This window comes from Colossoma macropomum, unplaced genomic scaffold, assembly GCF_904425465.1.
Source record: "Colossoma macropomum unplaced genomic scaffold, Colossoma_macropomum, whole genome shotgun sequence".
Taxonomy (NCBI): domain Eukaryota; kingdom Metazoa; phylum Chordata; class Actinopteri; order Characiformes; family Serrasalmidae; genus Colossoma; species Colossoma macropomum.
The window spans coordinates 7,837,371-7,854,329 of record NW_023494806.1 but is presented as its reverse complement, the minus strand read 5'-3'; the positions used below and the strand labels follow the sequence as shown (position 1 = coordinate 7,854,329).

Below are 16,959 nucleotides of genomic sequence, written 5' to 3'. Positions count from 1 at the left end.
GAACATCCTCAGTCAAATGACATATTTTCTTAAATTTTCATAGTGAAAATAAGAAAACACATTCTTTACAGGGAACAAAATTTAATATTTTTCTGCAAATTTAACATATTGGACAAAGATAAAACATATATCAAATGTGCCGTAACTTTTGCACAGGCCACATCTTTTGTTTTTTTTTCCCCAATATGTTAAATGCAGCAACTATACAGTAACTGCATTCAAATTTGCAAGTGTGCAAAGGATGTGTACTTATACGTATGTATGTGTGTGTGTGTGTGTGTGTGTGTGTGTGTGTGTGTGTATGTATGTGTATGAATATAAATATATATCGCTGTTGTCGGAACAAAACCACATATCTCCAAAATGGTAACTTTACAGGAGAAGGAAAAAACATACTCTACGTTTAATGTAAGTCAATGGAACCAGACTTTTTTCCAAAGTCATTTTGGGTCATTTCTTTTGGTCCATTCATCATGAAATTTACATACATTGTAAAGAGCAACAGGCATTTTCAAATTATGATAAAAACTAAAAAACAACAAAAACTGAGATACAAGGTTTTGTTCTGACAACAGCTACATGTATACATACACATACACACACGGGAGTTCTTATTGGGTGTGCAGTGCTCATAGTATTTCACAAGAGGTAACTGGGCAGGGCATTAATGCACTGAAACTAGAATAATCAAGGCCTTGAATTAGCGTTAAAGGAATAGAGTAACATTTTTCAACCTAATCTTTATCTGTTATATCTGTATTATAAGGTCAGTTTTCTCCTATTATGTAGCACCTGCCCAATTGGCTTCTATTGTAAGTGTGTTGTTAGAAAACATGGTAAGTACAGGGAAATGTGTTGAAATGACTCTGTATTAACTGACCTTACAGTACAGATGCATGAGCTAAAGATCAGGCTGGAAAGTGCTGGAGTACACAGCAAAAATTGGTCTCCTGTCAAGTGAAATCGTCTTAAATCTAGTCAAATTATACTAAATATTTCTCATATAATTATTTCACTTGCTGTATTTTTTTCCAAGTGACATTGTCTCACTATATTGACAGATATTTTTGCTTGTTTCAAGCATATTTCTTAAAACAAGCATAAATACCTGTCAATATAGTGAGATAATTTGACTTGACAAAATGATTTAAAACAAGTAAGAATGTATAAAATATGTAATATAATATTACAATATTTCACAATCTCAAAATGAGAATTCTTACACATATATAAACATAGATTTGAGATGATTTCACTTTATATCTCCATATAATTGTGCTTTGTATTCCTTTAAATGGGCTGGGCTGCATGTCCTGTGGTTTACTCTCTTACTTCACACCAGCATGCGTCTCGCACGTATATCAGCCGCAACCCAGGAATGTGGAGTATATCCATAGAAACTTGCTCAGCTTGTTCAGACACGTCACATTGTTGAACAACACTGCGAGTCTGGAGATACTGTAGGAGGAACTGAGGGGGAAGAACTGGATTGTTTGGCAGCACAAAGAAAAAGCTTTGTGCTCTGAAGAGGAAACTTCACTTTCCACAGCTCATCGTCGTCGTGTCCACGTTCAGAAAGCGGATGTGCATCTTTGTCTCGATCTCGACACCTTTTAGGATCTGCAGGAGAGGCAGATGATGTGAATGGTTTAAAGGTAGATGTGTAGAATGTGTTAACGTGAAATGGTGAACAGAGAGAACTTCACAAACCTTCAGAAAGTGCTCAAAGGTGATTCCCTCATAAAACTCATCTGGAGCCTAAAGAAAGGAGGTTATGGATATTGTAGTAATCATAAAATCTTGATAGCATACATAACCAGCACACTTAAATGGGCCATATAGAAAAACTAATTTTATTCGCTTTTAAATGAGTTTGATGTAGTTCAGGGGTGCCCAGTCCTGGTCCTGGAGATCTACCACCCTGCGGAGTTTAGCTACAACCCTAGTCAATCACACCTGATCCATGTAATGAAGACCTTCAGGGATATCTGAATAATAAAGCCAGGTGTGTTGGATCTAAACTGTCCAGGGTGGTAGATCTCCAGGACCAGGACTCGGCACACCTGATGTAGTATGTAAACGTCATTAAAGTTCCTTAATGTACTGTTCACTTCAGGCAGTACAGTCCATATATGGGAACTAAACTGCCAAAGCCACCAATTTTAAACTCAGTGTTTTTGTGATGCCACAAAAACGTGTACATTTACATTATATTCACCTATACAGATTACAGCACTTTAGCCCCGCCCATTCATGCTGATGTTATAAGGAGTGTTTCAGCCTGGATTGCTTTCCGAAAGAGGCACATCGCATGGCAGCCAATTAGAACAGAGATCATTTACTTCCGGTTATATGCAAGAGAGCATCCTGACGTGTTGATTTTCTAAGTAAATATGAGAACACATCCTCTACAGAGACGCACTTCTGCACATTTTAGTGCACTCTTACTGTTTATTTGCTGAATTTAACATAAAATAATAACATACACAACATAAAATATGAATGTTGCCTGTGCAGAAGACAAAATAACACTTAATAAATAGAATAAATAGAAGTTGTGCACAATGTGTAGAAAAATGCAACATTTCCATTTGTTGTGAACTGTGAGTGGGTGGAAGAGAACATTTTATGACAGTGAATGTGGGCTAAACACATTCTAGAACAGTGTGAGTGGGGATAAGAACACTAGAACAGTGTGAACGGGGATAAGAACACTATGAATGAACACTGAATGGATGGAAGAGAAGCTTCTATGACTGTGAAATCAGGCTAAATATGTTCTAGAACAGTGTAAATGGTGGAGAGAGCACTAACAGTGAATGGGGCTAGATGCATCCTAGGGCAGTGCAAATGAGGAAAGAGAACATTCTAGAATAGTGTGAATGAGTGGAAGAGGGGTAAATATGTTCTAGAACTGTGTGATTGGGGAGAGAACATTCTAGAACAGTGTGAGTGGGTGTAAGAGAACATTCTGTAACAGTGTGATTGGGGGCTAAATGCATTGTAGAACTGTGCAAATGAGGAAAGAACATTCTAGAATGAGTGGAAGAGAGCATTCTAGAACAGCGTGAAAGGGGGTAAATATGTTCTAGAACAGTGTGAATGGTGGAAGATAATGTTAGAACAGTGTGAGTGGGTGTAAGAGAACATTCTGTAACATTGTGAACGGGGGCTAAATACATTCTAGAACTGCAAATGAGGAAAGGACATTCTAGAATAGTGTGAATGAGTGGCAGAGAACATTCTAGAACAGTGTGAAAGGGAGTAAATATGTTTTAGAACAGTGTGAATGTGGGCTAAATACGTTCTAGAACAGTGTAAAGGGGGAGAGAACATTCTAGAACAGTGTGAGGAGGTGGAAGAGAACATTCTGTAACAGCGTGACTGGGGGGCTAAATACATCCTGGAATCGTGCAAAGGGGGTAAATATGTTCTAGAACAGTGTGAATGATGGAAGAGAACATATTAGAACAGTATGAATGGGTCGTAAATAGGTACTAGAATAGAAATACGTCCTGTTCTCTGTAGAGGTTGTGTTAACTTATTTTCACGTATGACAGTAATAAACCATGTAAAAATAGATTATGACTGTTTTCAGTATATAAACACACAAACATCAGAACTGAACTGATTCAGAACTTGTGCCCTTTTCAGATGCATGTAGGGAAATATGTACTTTACCATTTGACCCATTGTAACGCTCGCCACTTCAAGCATAGCGGCATCTGCAATGGCCTTGGCTGTTTCGCTCTCTATCTCCGGATAGCTGGACAGCAGCTCTTCAACTACCTGCAGAACATCAAGACACAGCAGTGCAGGAACAGTGAAGTGACAGAGCTGTGAAGGGTCTATAGCACAGGTTCCAAACCCTGGTCCTGCAGTACCACAGCTCCAACTCACAAAGAGGTTGTTTAATGGGCTGATCAGCTGGATCAGGTGTGCTGGGAGCAGTAAAATGTGTGGTGTAGGAGGTACTTCAGGACCAGGGTTGGGAGCTACTGGTCTGTATGATAATGGTCAAACTTTTCTTACATGTCTGTATTCATCCAAAGTGATGGTGCCGTCATTGTCTTTGTCATGCATGTTGAACAGAACTGAAGAGAGGAGCGGATGGGTAAGATGGGTAAGAAGGTAAACAATGGGTAAGATAATGGTTTATTTGAGCCCATAATTCCACACTGTCCTCAAACACAGGCTTTGCTGGCCACCAATATGTAATGTCCAGTGTAAGGTAGGGTCATTAGGAAATAATGTGTTTGATTGTGGCCTCAAACCAATGGCATTCATAGGTTTAGACAAACTATACTTATACTGTTCCAGAATAAGATCTGGCAAGCTAAATGAACCAGTGTGAGAGGTGGAGAACAGTCTAGAACTGTGTGAACGGGGAGGGGGGGGGGCGTTCTATAACAATGTGAATCGAGGATGGAACATTCTAGAACAGTGTGAATGGTGGGATACTCCAGAACAGTATGAATGGGGTAAATATGTTCTAGAACAATGTGAATGGTGGAAGGGAATATTCCAGAACAGTGTAAATGAGGGAGAGAACATTCTAGAATAGTATGAGTGAGTGGAAGAGAATGTTCTAGAACAGTGTGAATGGGGGCTAAATACATTCTAGAACAGTGTAGGGAATTGAACATTCTAGAATATTGTAAATGAGGGGAGAGAACATTCTAGAATAGTGTAAATGGGGTAAATATGTTCTAAAACTGTGTAAATGGGGGGAGAGAACATTCTAGAATAGTGCAAATGGGTGGAGGACAACATTCTAGGACTGTGAATGGGGAGGAGAACATTCTAGAACAGTGTAAATGAGGGAGAGAACATTCTAGAACAGTGTGAATGGGGTAAATATGTTCTAGAACTGTGTAAATGGGGGAGAAATTTCTAGAAAAGTGCAAATGGGTAGAGGACAACATTCTAGGACAGTGTGAATGGGGAAGGGAACATTCTGGGAACTGTTTAAATTGAGGAGAGAACATTCTAGAACAGTGTAAATGAGGGGAGAGAACATTCTAGAACAGTGTAAATGGGGTAAATATGTTCTAGAACAGTGAATGGGTGGTAAATGTGTACTAGAACAGTGTAAACAGGGGAGAGAACATTGTAGAATAGTGTGAATGTGTGGAAGAGAACATCATATGACAGTGTGAATGGGCAGCTTGTTGATGGTGATTGTTTTGGTTTGGGTTCTCACAGCGTAGTTTCTCCTGCCTGATCTTGTCTTTCTCCTCCTCGGTCAGATGCTGTCCCGTTGGCCTGAAGTGTGACATCACGGTGAGGAACTCCTCGAAGCCAATCTCCTCCACACTGCCCACTTCATTATGTCCAAAGTTCCTGAAGCAGCACCAGCAAAAGCAGGTCAGTGCATGTGGGTAACAAAACATTCCCCGCGTTAAACGGCCCTTGTCAGATGTATTCAGAGCTTGTTCTGGATGTTTTATGATGCTTTAAACGAAATGAATTCACACAAAGTCATGCATAAATGCACCCCCACCCCACCCTCACCAACTCCTCGAGGAATGAAAACAGCTGAGCTCTGTGGGAAATTCAGTGCTGTTTTATTGCTCTCCTGAGCTTAAGAGTTTAAGTTTGATGTAGTCTCATCTGTCTGACCCTCTGGCCTTTGACTCCACTTCCCTTAAGCTTTGAAAGGCCCGTCTTTCTACATCACCAAATCTCTAACCAGACTTCATCAAAGACAATATATCATAACTTTTCTAATCTACATGAGAATGATGTCACTCTAGTGTAACTACAGACAGCTACAGTCCTCGTAATGTCTGTATTGGGCCCCTTATATCACTCCAATTTAAACCCATGACTCATTTGTAGATCCTTAAAACGTTCTCATAAAGAGAAACATCAGATATGCTGCCTACACTTACTAGAACATCAGTTTTTGAAGTGTGTGCTTAGCGAGGGAAGTAAAAATGTGTTTGGTGACATTTCTAAATGTAGCTACCTCTTATCAAAGAAGGCTTCAACAATCTGGCTTCTAATGGGGTTGAACGTCAAATCACTGATGTCCTCAAAGTCCTCTCTCCTGAAAATCAGAGAAAAATGTCAGTGCTTTCAAACAGCAACACTTAAAAATATAGATTCCTCAAATGATCTTGAATTTGTTGGCTCTGAAAAAACCTTTAAATTGATGTAGAACCTTCACACTGCATGGAGGTTCATTACGCTTTATAAAGGTCCTTCACACTCATAGAGCTCATTTTTGCTCTATCAATGTGTGCTGTGAGGTGGTTTGGAGCAAAATGTGGACCATCTGGGGGTCCCTGGGGACCAGTTTGAGAACCACTGCTTTAAAGAACCACACAGTGGCCCCAGAAAGTATTTAGAGATTTGTACCCTACTGAAACATGTATTAAGCTCATTGTGTAAGGAAATAAAATGTCAAACGATGTAAGTATCCTTTCAAACAACATCCGGTGTGTTTCGTTTCAGCTCATTTTTTTAGACCCATCAGTGAACACAAGCTCATCGACACCATTGTATGAAAAACAGCTCCAGACAATGAGGGTTCCACCTCTGTACTTTACAGCAGCTTTAGTGCAGTCTGGTTGGAATTCTTCTCCACACAGAGTCTACCATCAGTCTGATGTGGTGCTAGAACTGGTTTTCTCCAAAACAAGTATCATTTTGTTCAGCATTTCATGAACTATCCTAAAGAACGTCATTAAAGAACTTCATAAAGTTTTACCAGATGGTTAAATGGTTAAAGTGTCCAAATATTTTTTTGGGCCCCTGTACATAAAGTGGTTCTTCTATGGAATTACTCCAAAGAACCCTATTAACACCTTTATTCTTACAAGTGAAGACCATTTCTTTCAATAAATTCAACTCATTTGGACTCTCTGCCCAGCACATACAGCCAAAACCAACAAAATAACACTGAGCATTAGGACAATGAGAGCCAGGGAGTAAGAATAGGGAGTTATTTGACATCCACAGCTGAATGCTGCAGGTTCTCCTCTGCCAGCGGAGTGCAGATAGCAGTAAGGGAAAAACAAGAACAACCTGTCACGGTTCCCTTTACACATACCAAAGTGCCTTTGTTTGTAGCGCTGGGGTTTAGTGTGCGCGCAGTGGCGCGGTCATGTACACGCCCCCTATTCACTCTTAGATAAACTTGCCGTCAGAAAATAGGCTTATATTTGATCAGTCTGTTTGAATAAGTCTAGAATCTTAAGCCTTCCGCTTATTATGTTTTGGATTACAAATGAAAAAGCTATGTATACACACACATACACACACACACACACACACAATATGGACAAAAGTATTGGGACACCTACACATTACACCTACAGGAGCTTTTATGAAATCCCATTCTAAATCCACAGGACTAATATGGAGTTAGTCCCCCTTTGCAGCTGTAACTGTAACTCTTCTGGGAAGCTTCCTACAAGATTTTGGAGTGTCTGTGGGAATTTCTGCCCATTCATCCATGAAGAGCATTTGTGAGGTCAGACACTGATGTTGGATGAGAGGGTCTAGCTCAGAATCTCTGGTCTAGTTAATCCCAAAGGTGTTCGAAGGGGTTGAGGTCAGGGCTCTGTGTGGGCCAGTCGAGGTGTTTCACACTAAACTCACCCAGCCAAGTCTTATACACCTGTAGCAATGGGACTGAATAAAACACCTGAATTCAGTGATTGAGGTGTGTCCCAATACTTTTGTCCATATAGTATATGTGTGAGTGTATGTATATACCGTGTACTAGTCTTAATAGTGTAAGGTTTTGGCTTGTCAGTACACAAAATATTGCCACAGTGCACACTTCTGTATGAATATATGAATAGCTAGTAATTAATTTAGTTTGCTGCTGAAGGTCATATAACAGGGGTCACTAACAGGCGGACCGCGGTCCGAGTCCAGACCCAGACGCTGTCCTATGCGGGCCAGGACCTATAACCGATAAACTGTGGAGAATTATTTAATTTTGACAGGGTGGTCCTATATTAATCGCCGTAACATATCTAGTCAATACAGTACCGGTTTAGCTGCCCGGGAGACTCACAAACCAATCGCATGCGTTGTAAATATCACACGTGACGCTACTCAGCCAATCAGATCTGTGCATTACATGAGCACTGAGACTTGAGTGAGTGACGCACACGCAGGGGAGGGACAAGGAGAGAAACAGCAGTCGGAGAAGAAAGTGAGTCAGAGGGAGGTTATTACATGTCGTGCTCTAAAAAGAGAAAACTGACAATAAATATATATGACTGTATAAGATGTTGATATACCTACTAGGCTACTTCAGTAAACAGTATATGGCACTGAATCATAATGCAAGTTAGACGTTATGATGTTCCGGACCTTTGCTTGAGGAAATTTTCTCTAACTGGACCTTATTGAATTGTTTACCCTCAAATGGTAAAAAAGTAATTGTTTATTTTAAACATTTTGTTCTTTTTAGCTTTTCTGAGAGTGCTCAACTTAGCATCAACTTAGCCTGCCATGCATTAAAAAATGCCCTCCCCTCTTCCCACAGTGGGACAGTGTCCACCAACACTAAAACCATGCTTAAAAGCTGACTGATTTTACGACTGCATGTTGATTTTTTGAATGTACTCAGGTTTGTCTCTTGCGATAATACAAACTGCATATTTAAAACTCAGAGAGAGTTAGGGGCAGATCTACTAATGCTGTTTTGCACCATTGTAAACAATATTGTGGTGTTAAAAAGTGACTGTTTTCATTACTAAATCGACACAATGAGCTATTGGTGGGAGAAGGTTACAATGCGCTATTTAACATGCTGCTGTGCTAACAAGGCTCACAGACGCCCGTCCAACAAAAGCCTGTTTCTGTCAGTTGAAAAAAAAGTTGCATAGTGCTTTTTTTTTCTGACAGCTGTATGTCCACTTTTGGCTTATGTTTCACATCTGAACTGTCAAGAAGACATAGTGAATTATTTTTCTTGGTATTTTAATATTCTCAGAATAGTGACATGTTAATATAATTATGCTTTCTCAAAGAGTAATAATTCATTTCGGCTTACTAAGTCAAAATCTCAAGAAAATTAGCAATGATTTCAATAAATAATAAGTCAGCTGTTTCAACATTAGTCAAATATTTCAACATAATAAGTCAGATTGACTTTTTAAGCCAAAATATACATTGTAAAACATGATTTGCTGGTTTAACCTAAAAAATACTTCATGTGGAAACAAGTAAATTAACTAGTTTTATTCAACCTGAATGTATACTTTGAATGAACCATTCTTTCAATCAAACTATTTATTTAGGTCAATTTATTTCAGTTTACAGTGTAATATACTGAAAGAAAAGATGAAATTATTGAAATTATTAATCAAAATATTGCCATACTGCCAGAAAATGGAACAAACCGCTTTTTTTTTCTTCTACCTGGCAGAAACAGGCTTCCGTACAACAATCGTACGGCAATTGACAAACTGTGTTAGAACTAAATTTGAAGCTAAGTAGACAAGGGGGGCCACGCCCACCAGTGCAAAGCATAGACTATCAGTAATTAGTGCCTCTTTTAGTAAATCTGCCCTGTAGTATACAGTAGCCATAACAATTGGGACCTATTTTCAATAATTCATTTTCTGTTCTATTTGCGCGTCTTTGTACGTTGTTGCCTGTTGACTATCATGTTCTATGTTCCCGAAGCTGACTCATGATTGCTTGTCATACTTGGTAAACAGGTGTTCTGATTCTGTGACGTACCTTAAGGTGTCCTTGTCGTGGGTGAGGTGCTTAAACCTTTTATGTAGGATTCTGATCTGCTCCAGAGAAACTAGATAGAGAACAAAAAACACAGTTATTATATTAAATATGTGAGTTTAACATATTATAGAAAATGTGAGTTCTGGAGATTTATGGAGGAATTAGTTCAACTAAATCTGGATCTGCTTTTACTTTATTAATTTTCGTTACTCTAATATTTTTACAATGCCCATAACCCAGCGGTGATTTAGGAAAACAGACCAAACATATTCATGCGCTGATTAAGGATTATTCATATGACTGTGAACATATGATTATGGTCATGAGTGTGTGGACAGGAAAGACCTCTTGCTCAACACTTTTTCATTTTAATATGATGCCATATGGATTCATATCGAGAGAAACCGCTTCTCTTTTCGGAACGACCTCTTGCGATGAATCAGACACTAAATGGTTTACTTGGTGTTTTAGATCATCTCTGACTGCGGAGATATGAAATCTGCCATAAGCTACTATTACACGTAGCTCCACAGCCCTTAATGAAGGGCTCTGCTCTGCTGTGACTAGACGTTGACCTGCTTCAGCGATTCCTTCTTGGTGCTTTAAATAACAACAGTACAACCCTCAGATGTCCCAATTACCAGTTATTAGTGGGGATAAAAGAATTGTGTAATTCAGTATTAATTATTCTCACTCTTAGCTCACAAACAATCTGTTGACAGTGTGGTTTGTGAGCTTTTATTTGATACCCTATTTGTGTAGGCCTGTCATGATTATTCCATAATTTCCTAATTGCAAGTATCTGAGATGATTTAAGCTGACTGCAAACATTTTCCACAGTTGTTAGATTCCACAGTCATATTATGGTGCAACCAAGAAAATGTGAATAGTGTACAAATCAATGTAAATAAAGGAAAGCAGTAAATGCACTCATTGAGACATCATGAGGATTTTGAAAACAAATAAGTTCTATTCTAACTTGGTCCTCCAACAAGTCACCTTGGCGATCTAACTTGGGGGCAGCACAGAGCAATGCTTTGTTAGCAGTGCAGCCCAGTCTAACACCTTTAGCACGTATAGTAGCCAAATGTGTTTCATGCATATCGTCGCTGTCCAGTAAAAACCATGCATCTCCATTTTTGTTGATTTTTTGTTTTTCTACATCATTTCAACACACCAGCTGTCCTTTATGGTGTGTGAATTTTATGATGATTGGGCAAATTTAAAGGCCCCAATTGACTTAAAATAAAGCCCCTTTACAGTAACTTACATTAAAAGGTGGGAGTGTTTTTGCTTCTCCTGTAAACTTTCTATGTTGGAGATACTTATTTTTCTTTGGACAGCAACGATATATTTGTACTCCTGTGAAAAACAACGCCAGGCAAGGTAAGTTTATTTATGTAGCACCTTTTATGTACTGCTCTCATTCAAAGTGCTTTACAAATGAGAAAATAGAGTCGTTTAAAAAGTAGAGGAGAATAGAAACAATGATTAAAACATGATTAAAAGATGAGATTTAAAATAGAAAATCATTCAATTAAAACTCAAATTGGAAATTAAATTAGGATAAAAAGTGCCGTTACAGAGGAAAAGGGCTAGAAATGCGGACAGTGTTTAAACTGAGCTGAAATCTGCTCAAATAGGAGGGTTTTGAGCCTGGATTTAAGTGTCCAGTGTTGGGGCTCTTCTAATGCTCTCTGTCAACTGGTTCCATTTAAGACCAGCAACTCTACACATAATTCTGTGTAAGTGTAGTATTGATTTGCAAGTACAACCAGTGTTAGCTACTGAGTAAACATAGCTAGTGCTAAGGTGGCTAGTCATCCAATTTGGCCCCTTTAGGCTTGTGATTTAATGGTTGACAACAATGAACAAGAAAAGACAATTAAATCATTAATTGCAATTATTTAAACGACAATTAATCGTCAGCTACAATTTCAAAATTGCTGTGTTTCCATTGGGCTTAAATCCTTACTTCCCACCAAAACTCAACAATAAAATAAGAGTTTAACCCCTTAAAGTCCCAGGCTAATTATATACTAAGGCTTATTATTCAGTAACTACAGGGACTTCAATGCAAACTGGCTGAGCTACTCTTAGATCATAGAAGTTTGTAAAGAAACCTTGGGCCTTCTGGTGACCTCTGGCCAAATAAGGGGTTAAATACAACAAGCAGGATGATTCTATTCGATAACAATGAATTCAAAATGACAGATATCTTTTTGTTTAGTTCCTAGAAATGATTAGGCTATTACAAGCATAGATTTCCTGGTAAAAGAGTCAGTCAGTTGAGCATGATCCACTGATTAGTCAACGTACTGACCATGAGGTGACCTTCAATCACAACACATGAGAAGTAAGAACATCATAGTTAAAGAACTATAATACATTTAAGTCCTTTTATGCTGGAAGACCAGTTCTGCGTCTTTTCCAGTGGGAAGGCTGAGATTGAGGTGGAGCAGGTCCCACAGGACAAAAGGTCAGTTCCTATTTCACACTGTCGTATTTGTTTACTCTATCATTAAGTGCTAGGTACAGACCTGAAGACGCTGTGTCAGCACCAGCGCAGGGTTAACTGTGTCATACAGCACAGACAGACAACTGCTTTCTAACATAGACATGCACAAACACACATTTACAATCGCATTACAAACTGTGCTTATGACAGGACCACTCATTAACCCCCATTAACCACGAAGCCAACGCTGAGCTGAAAGAGCCACCACACAGTGGCATCATGCATGAGTGTGTGTGTAAGTGTGTGTGACTAAACGAGTAATAAATGTAGGCGGTCAGACTGAGGACAGGACGAAGTGATTCAAAAGCCACATCATTTTCATAACACATATAAACACATACTGAGGTCTGTAGAATCATCCTTGGTAGTATAATTTGTACAGAACAGTTTCTACATTTACTCCTGTCTTTCATAACATTTCTATTTTATTTTATTACTTTTAGTAAAATTGTATCAAACATTGGTGAAAAGTTTACAAATCGTTTGGTAATTCAAAAAGTTTACAGCTCACTTTTGGTGATTTTTAAAAAGATTCCTTTCATCGTTAAAAATTAGAGCTCTTTTTTGGACACATAAAAAACTTGCAGCTGCCTGATCAGTGCCTCACATATTAAGGCCTGTGTAATAATAGTAATATAATTTTCCCAAATATTCACTATTTTGGTAGGCTTTATTTATTTATTTATTTTGGTACTGTACTTTTGTTATTTTTGAGTTCTTACAAGTTTATTTTTGGTCATTTTAAAGTGTGTACAACTCTTTGGGTAATTTAAGGAGCTTATGAATCTCTTCATATCTCTAACTCTCTAGGTGATTGTTTTGGAATTCACAGCTCTCTAGGTCATTTTAACAAAGCTTAAAACTCTCAAGGTCATTTAAAAACGTTTACAACTCTCTGAATCATTTTAACAAGGTTTACAACTCTGTAGGTCACTTTACCAAAGTTTAAAACTTTAGATCATTTTTAAACATTTACAAATACCTGGATGATTTTAACAAAATTTACAACTCTAGGTCATTTAACAAAGTCTATAATTAAGTAATTATAGCAAAGTTTACAACTCTAGGTCATTTAAAAAAAGTCTATAACTAAGTAATTTTAACAAGGTTTACAACTCTAGGTCATTTAAAAAAAGTCTATAATTGAGTAATTATAACAAAGTTTACAACTCTAAGTCATTTTAACAAATTTTACAACTCTAAGTCATTTTAACAAAGTTTACAACTCTCTATATCTTGATAATAAAGTTTACAACTCTCTCATTATAACAAAGGTCATTCTAAAAAGACGTGACAATGCTGTAACTCTCTGGCCCATTTTAAAAAACATTTATAACTCTCTGAGTTGTTTTTAACGAGTTTCTAACTCTCTAAGTCGTTTAAACGTTCACAGCTCCCTGCAGGTTCACGTGAAAAATGTACAATCACTTTCAGTCATTTCAAAAACGTTCAAAAGAGGTTTGGCTTCAGTTTTCTATCCAGTGATTTCTATGTATTGATTTGACCAAAATCCAGCCAACGAAAGTGATGTAAAGTAGACAGTGGTGCGTTAGAGGCTCAGTTCCTCCACCTGAACAGAGTTTTCTTTGACCAGGTGAGAGCAGTGAGGTGGAGAGAGAAACAGTCCGGTCAGTTCCTTAACTCACACTAAAGCAGCCACGCTGGTTAAAATGAAACAGAGAAGCTGAAAAGAGAATAAAGAGAGGAGAGATAGAAAAGAGAGAGTCAGAGAAGCAGCGCTGCTACTCACAGCCGGTCCGGTCAGCGAGGAGCTGGAAATTGTGCTCCTCTGTTGTGGACTGCGAGCTGCCCATGATCGCTGAATGAGCGCGGACGGCGAAGTTCAGCTTGTTGTTGTTTTTTCCCACCCGTATTCCGACAAGCCCCGCCTACCTGCGTTTTGATTGGCCAGGAAAAACGGTTAGCTCCAGTTTGGTGATTTGATTGGACGGGAGGCGTTCTAACCGTTCTGCGCACGGATAGGCCAACACTTATCACACCGCTAGCTAATGTTAAAGGGGAACTTCAACATGTTTTCGAAATTTCTGAATAATTTAGTCCTCGGGATGTAAACAGAGTCATTCAGAATGGCTGATATAAGAGACTCAGATTTCTTATAGACTATAAGTAAATAGTTATAGACTATTTTGCCTTACAGTGCCCTACATGTGCCCCTCTGCCGCGGATGGGTTAAAATAAATGGATTAAAATACATTTTAAGCCAAATCTTGATCACAAAGCTATCATAAAACAATGTCTCAGACATCAGGCAGTGTTTTTGTAAGCATTTCATATAATAACTTTCTGTGAAGGAGCTTTTAGAGGCATTAAACTCTTCGGACGTCTGGTTCCTATCACCACCACTGTTAACATCTCTGACTCGAGAACGGGGAATTTCACATCAAACCACCCAGAATGACTTAGTTTAGACCTCAATCATTTAATTATGTTGATTTTTTTTTGAAAAATCAATGGAGTTTCCCTTTAAAAAAAATAAAATGAAATACAATGCAATATTCAATATATCGCTGTCGTTGGAAGAAAACCTCATATCTCCATTTTTGATGTTTTTCGGTTTTTGACATAATTTGAAAATACCTGTTACCCTTTACATTGTATGTAAATTTCATGATGAATGGACTAAAAGAAGTGACCCAAAATGGCTTGGAAAAAAGTCTGGTTCCATTGACTTACATTAAAAGTAAAGTATGTTTTTCCTTCTCCTGTAAAGTTACCATTTTCAGAGATACAAGGTTTTCTTCCAATAACAGTGATATTCTCCAATTACAGTAAATTCATTATAGAATGTATCCAATGCTGGCGGGATATTCCTACAGTAAAATACACGAGTGGTGAAAATGTAAGCAGTTATAGATCTGTTTAGAACCATGAGGTCTATATAGAACCATTTCATGCTTAAAGGGTTCTTTGCATGGCGAAATGGCTCTTCAGATTGATAGAGAATGTGTGGTTAATAGAGATTATATGGTTCTGTAGCTAAAAGAGTTCATTCATTGTTACAAGCTTGACATCATAACAATAGCAGAACCCTTTCTGGTCTTATATATTTTCAAAAAGGTTCCATATAGAACCATATACAACACATTCTCCATCAATCTGAAGAACAATTTCACCAGGCAAAGAATCATTTAAGCATGCAAATGGCTCTTTGAGTACTCATGGCTCTATATAAAGCCATTGTCTTTATGAAAGAACCCTTGTAAGAGTGTAATATATGTGGCCCCAACAAGTATTTGGACAGAGAAAAGAGAAGTTTTTCCTAAAGAAGAAAGAAAACAAAAATGGTTTACAAAGTGATATTTTTCAGAGAAAAACACAAAAAAATCAGACTGATGTTGGACTCTATGCAGAGGAAGCCTGGAGAAGAACTCAGACTGCACTAACACTGCTGTAAAGCACAGGTGGAAACCTCAACCTCTGGAGCTACTTTTCTTACAGTGGTGTCAGTGAGCTTGTGTCGACTGATGGATCCTGAACTCAGGAGTGTATTAAGGCATTCTGGATGCAAACCTGCAGAAATCTGCAAAGAAGCTGCTCAAACAATAACAATCTGAAACTGACACCCTTTGAAAGAATATATTTTTTTCAAAAATACAAAAATGTAGTTATGGAATGGCCTGTTAAAGATAAACACCACCTGGTTTGGCATTTTGTTTCCTAACACCGGGAACATAATGCATTTTTAAGCATGTCCAAATACATTTGGAGGCCACTGTATATTCAGATTATGTTGCTATAAACATTATTATCCAGCCAATACGATCACAGGAGGTGGAGCTTGCCAGAATATGATGAATAAACTTAATGGTAACAGGTTGAGTGAATGATGTGGATATAGCTCCTGCTCTTCTTGCCCTAAAGTTCAGTTAATACAATCATATGCAAAAGTTTAGGCTGATCAAATGACATTTTGTTGATTGAAAATAAGTTAACAGAGAACACACTTCGGCACATTTTAATGCACAATAACAGCTTATCGCTGAATTTATCATACCGGGGAAAAAATAAAACCTAAAAAGTGGCAGGTGGAAAAGATATGGCACATTTTATATTTCAGTCTTTTCCAGTATGGTAAACCTGAGAAAGAAACCGAAATAGAAACAGAAAAAGGCCCAATCCCATTTCACCCCTTGCCACTACCACTTAGCCCTTAGCACGTTTACGCCTAGAGGTAGGGTGTCCCGATTTTTGTTAAGATAGAGGGGTAGGGCGAAGTGTTAGGGCTACATGGCCCCAAACGGAGGTTACTCAGAGACACACTCCAAACAGAGTTATGAGAAAAAAGAAGCACCAGCAAGATGGCTGCACAAGTGATCAAAGAAACCCACAAATGTGAGAATTTTCTCTATTAAAAAATTATAATAACCATTGTATTATCTTAGTTTACTGTTGTTTCAATACATTATGGTCCTTTCCTTCATAAAAAAGGAAAAAATCGCAAATAGTATGCAAATGTCTCGGTAGCTAGCTAAATTTCCCGTTCCACCTTAAACAGTCTAGCAGTTCTGACACCTAAAGTGCCAGAATGTAACTGCTGTACCATTTAAGGTGGAACGGGAAAATCCAAACGGGAAGCAGGCGAATAGCTGACTTCAGCTTCATGTCACTGAAGAATTAGGGGTGGGCGATAATAGATAATTGTTGCATCCCCCCCTCTTTAAAAGCATATGATGCCCTAAATGTAACTAAAGCCCAGCAGTGAGGTTCCT

General features: G+C 38.3%; 1 protein-coding gene across 1 annotated transcript; it reads right to left on the bottom strand.

Moving 5' to 3' along the window:
* Positions 1-543: 543 nt before the first annotated feature.
* On the bottom strand, positions 544-14,088 carry tesca (tescalcin a). Its single transcript, XM_036599159.1, has 8 exons — positions 13,980-14,088; positions 9,712-9,781; positions 5,972-6,052; positions 5,204-5,343; positions 4,033-4,094; positions 3,682-3,789; positions 1,711-1,758; positions 544-1,620 (listed from the first exon to the last, which is right to left on the bottom strand). Exons 1-8 carry the CDS (start codon positions 14,041-14,043, stop codon positions 1,537-1,539), a joined length of 657 nt encoding a protein of 218 aa, XP_036455052.1. The 5' UTR covers positions 14,044-14,088; the 3' UTR covers positions 544-1,536.
* Between the last annotated feature and the right edge of the window lie 2,871 nt (positions 14,089-16,959).

Excerpts from the sequence above, each read along its gene's own strand:
- tesca (XM_036599159.1), bottom strand. The coding sequence starts at position 14,043 with ATGGGCAGCTCGCAGTCCACAACAGAGGAGCACAATTTCCAGCTCCTC. Across the intron at positions 6,053-9,711 it reads CACGACAAGGACACCTTAAG|GAGAGAGGACTTTGAGGACA; the intron begins GTACGTCACAGA and ends TCTGATTTTCAG. Across the intron at positions 1,759-3,681 it reads GCGTTACAATGGGTCAAATG|GCTCCAGATGAGTTTTATGA; the intron begins GTAAAGTACATA and ends TCCTTTCTTTAG.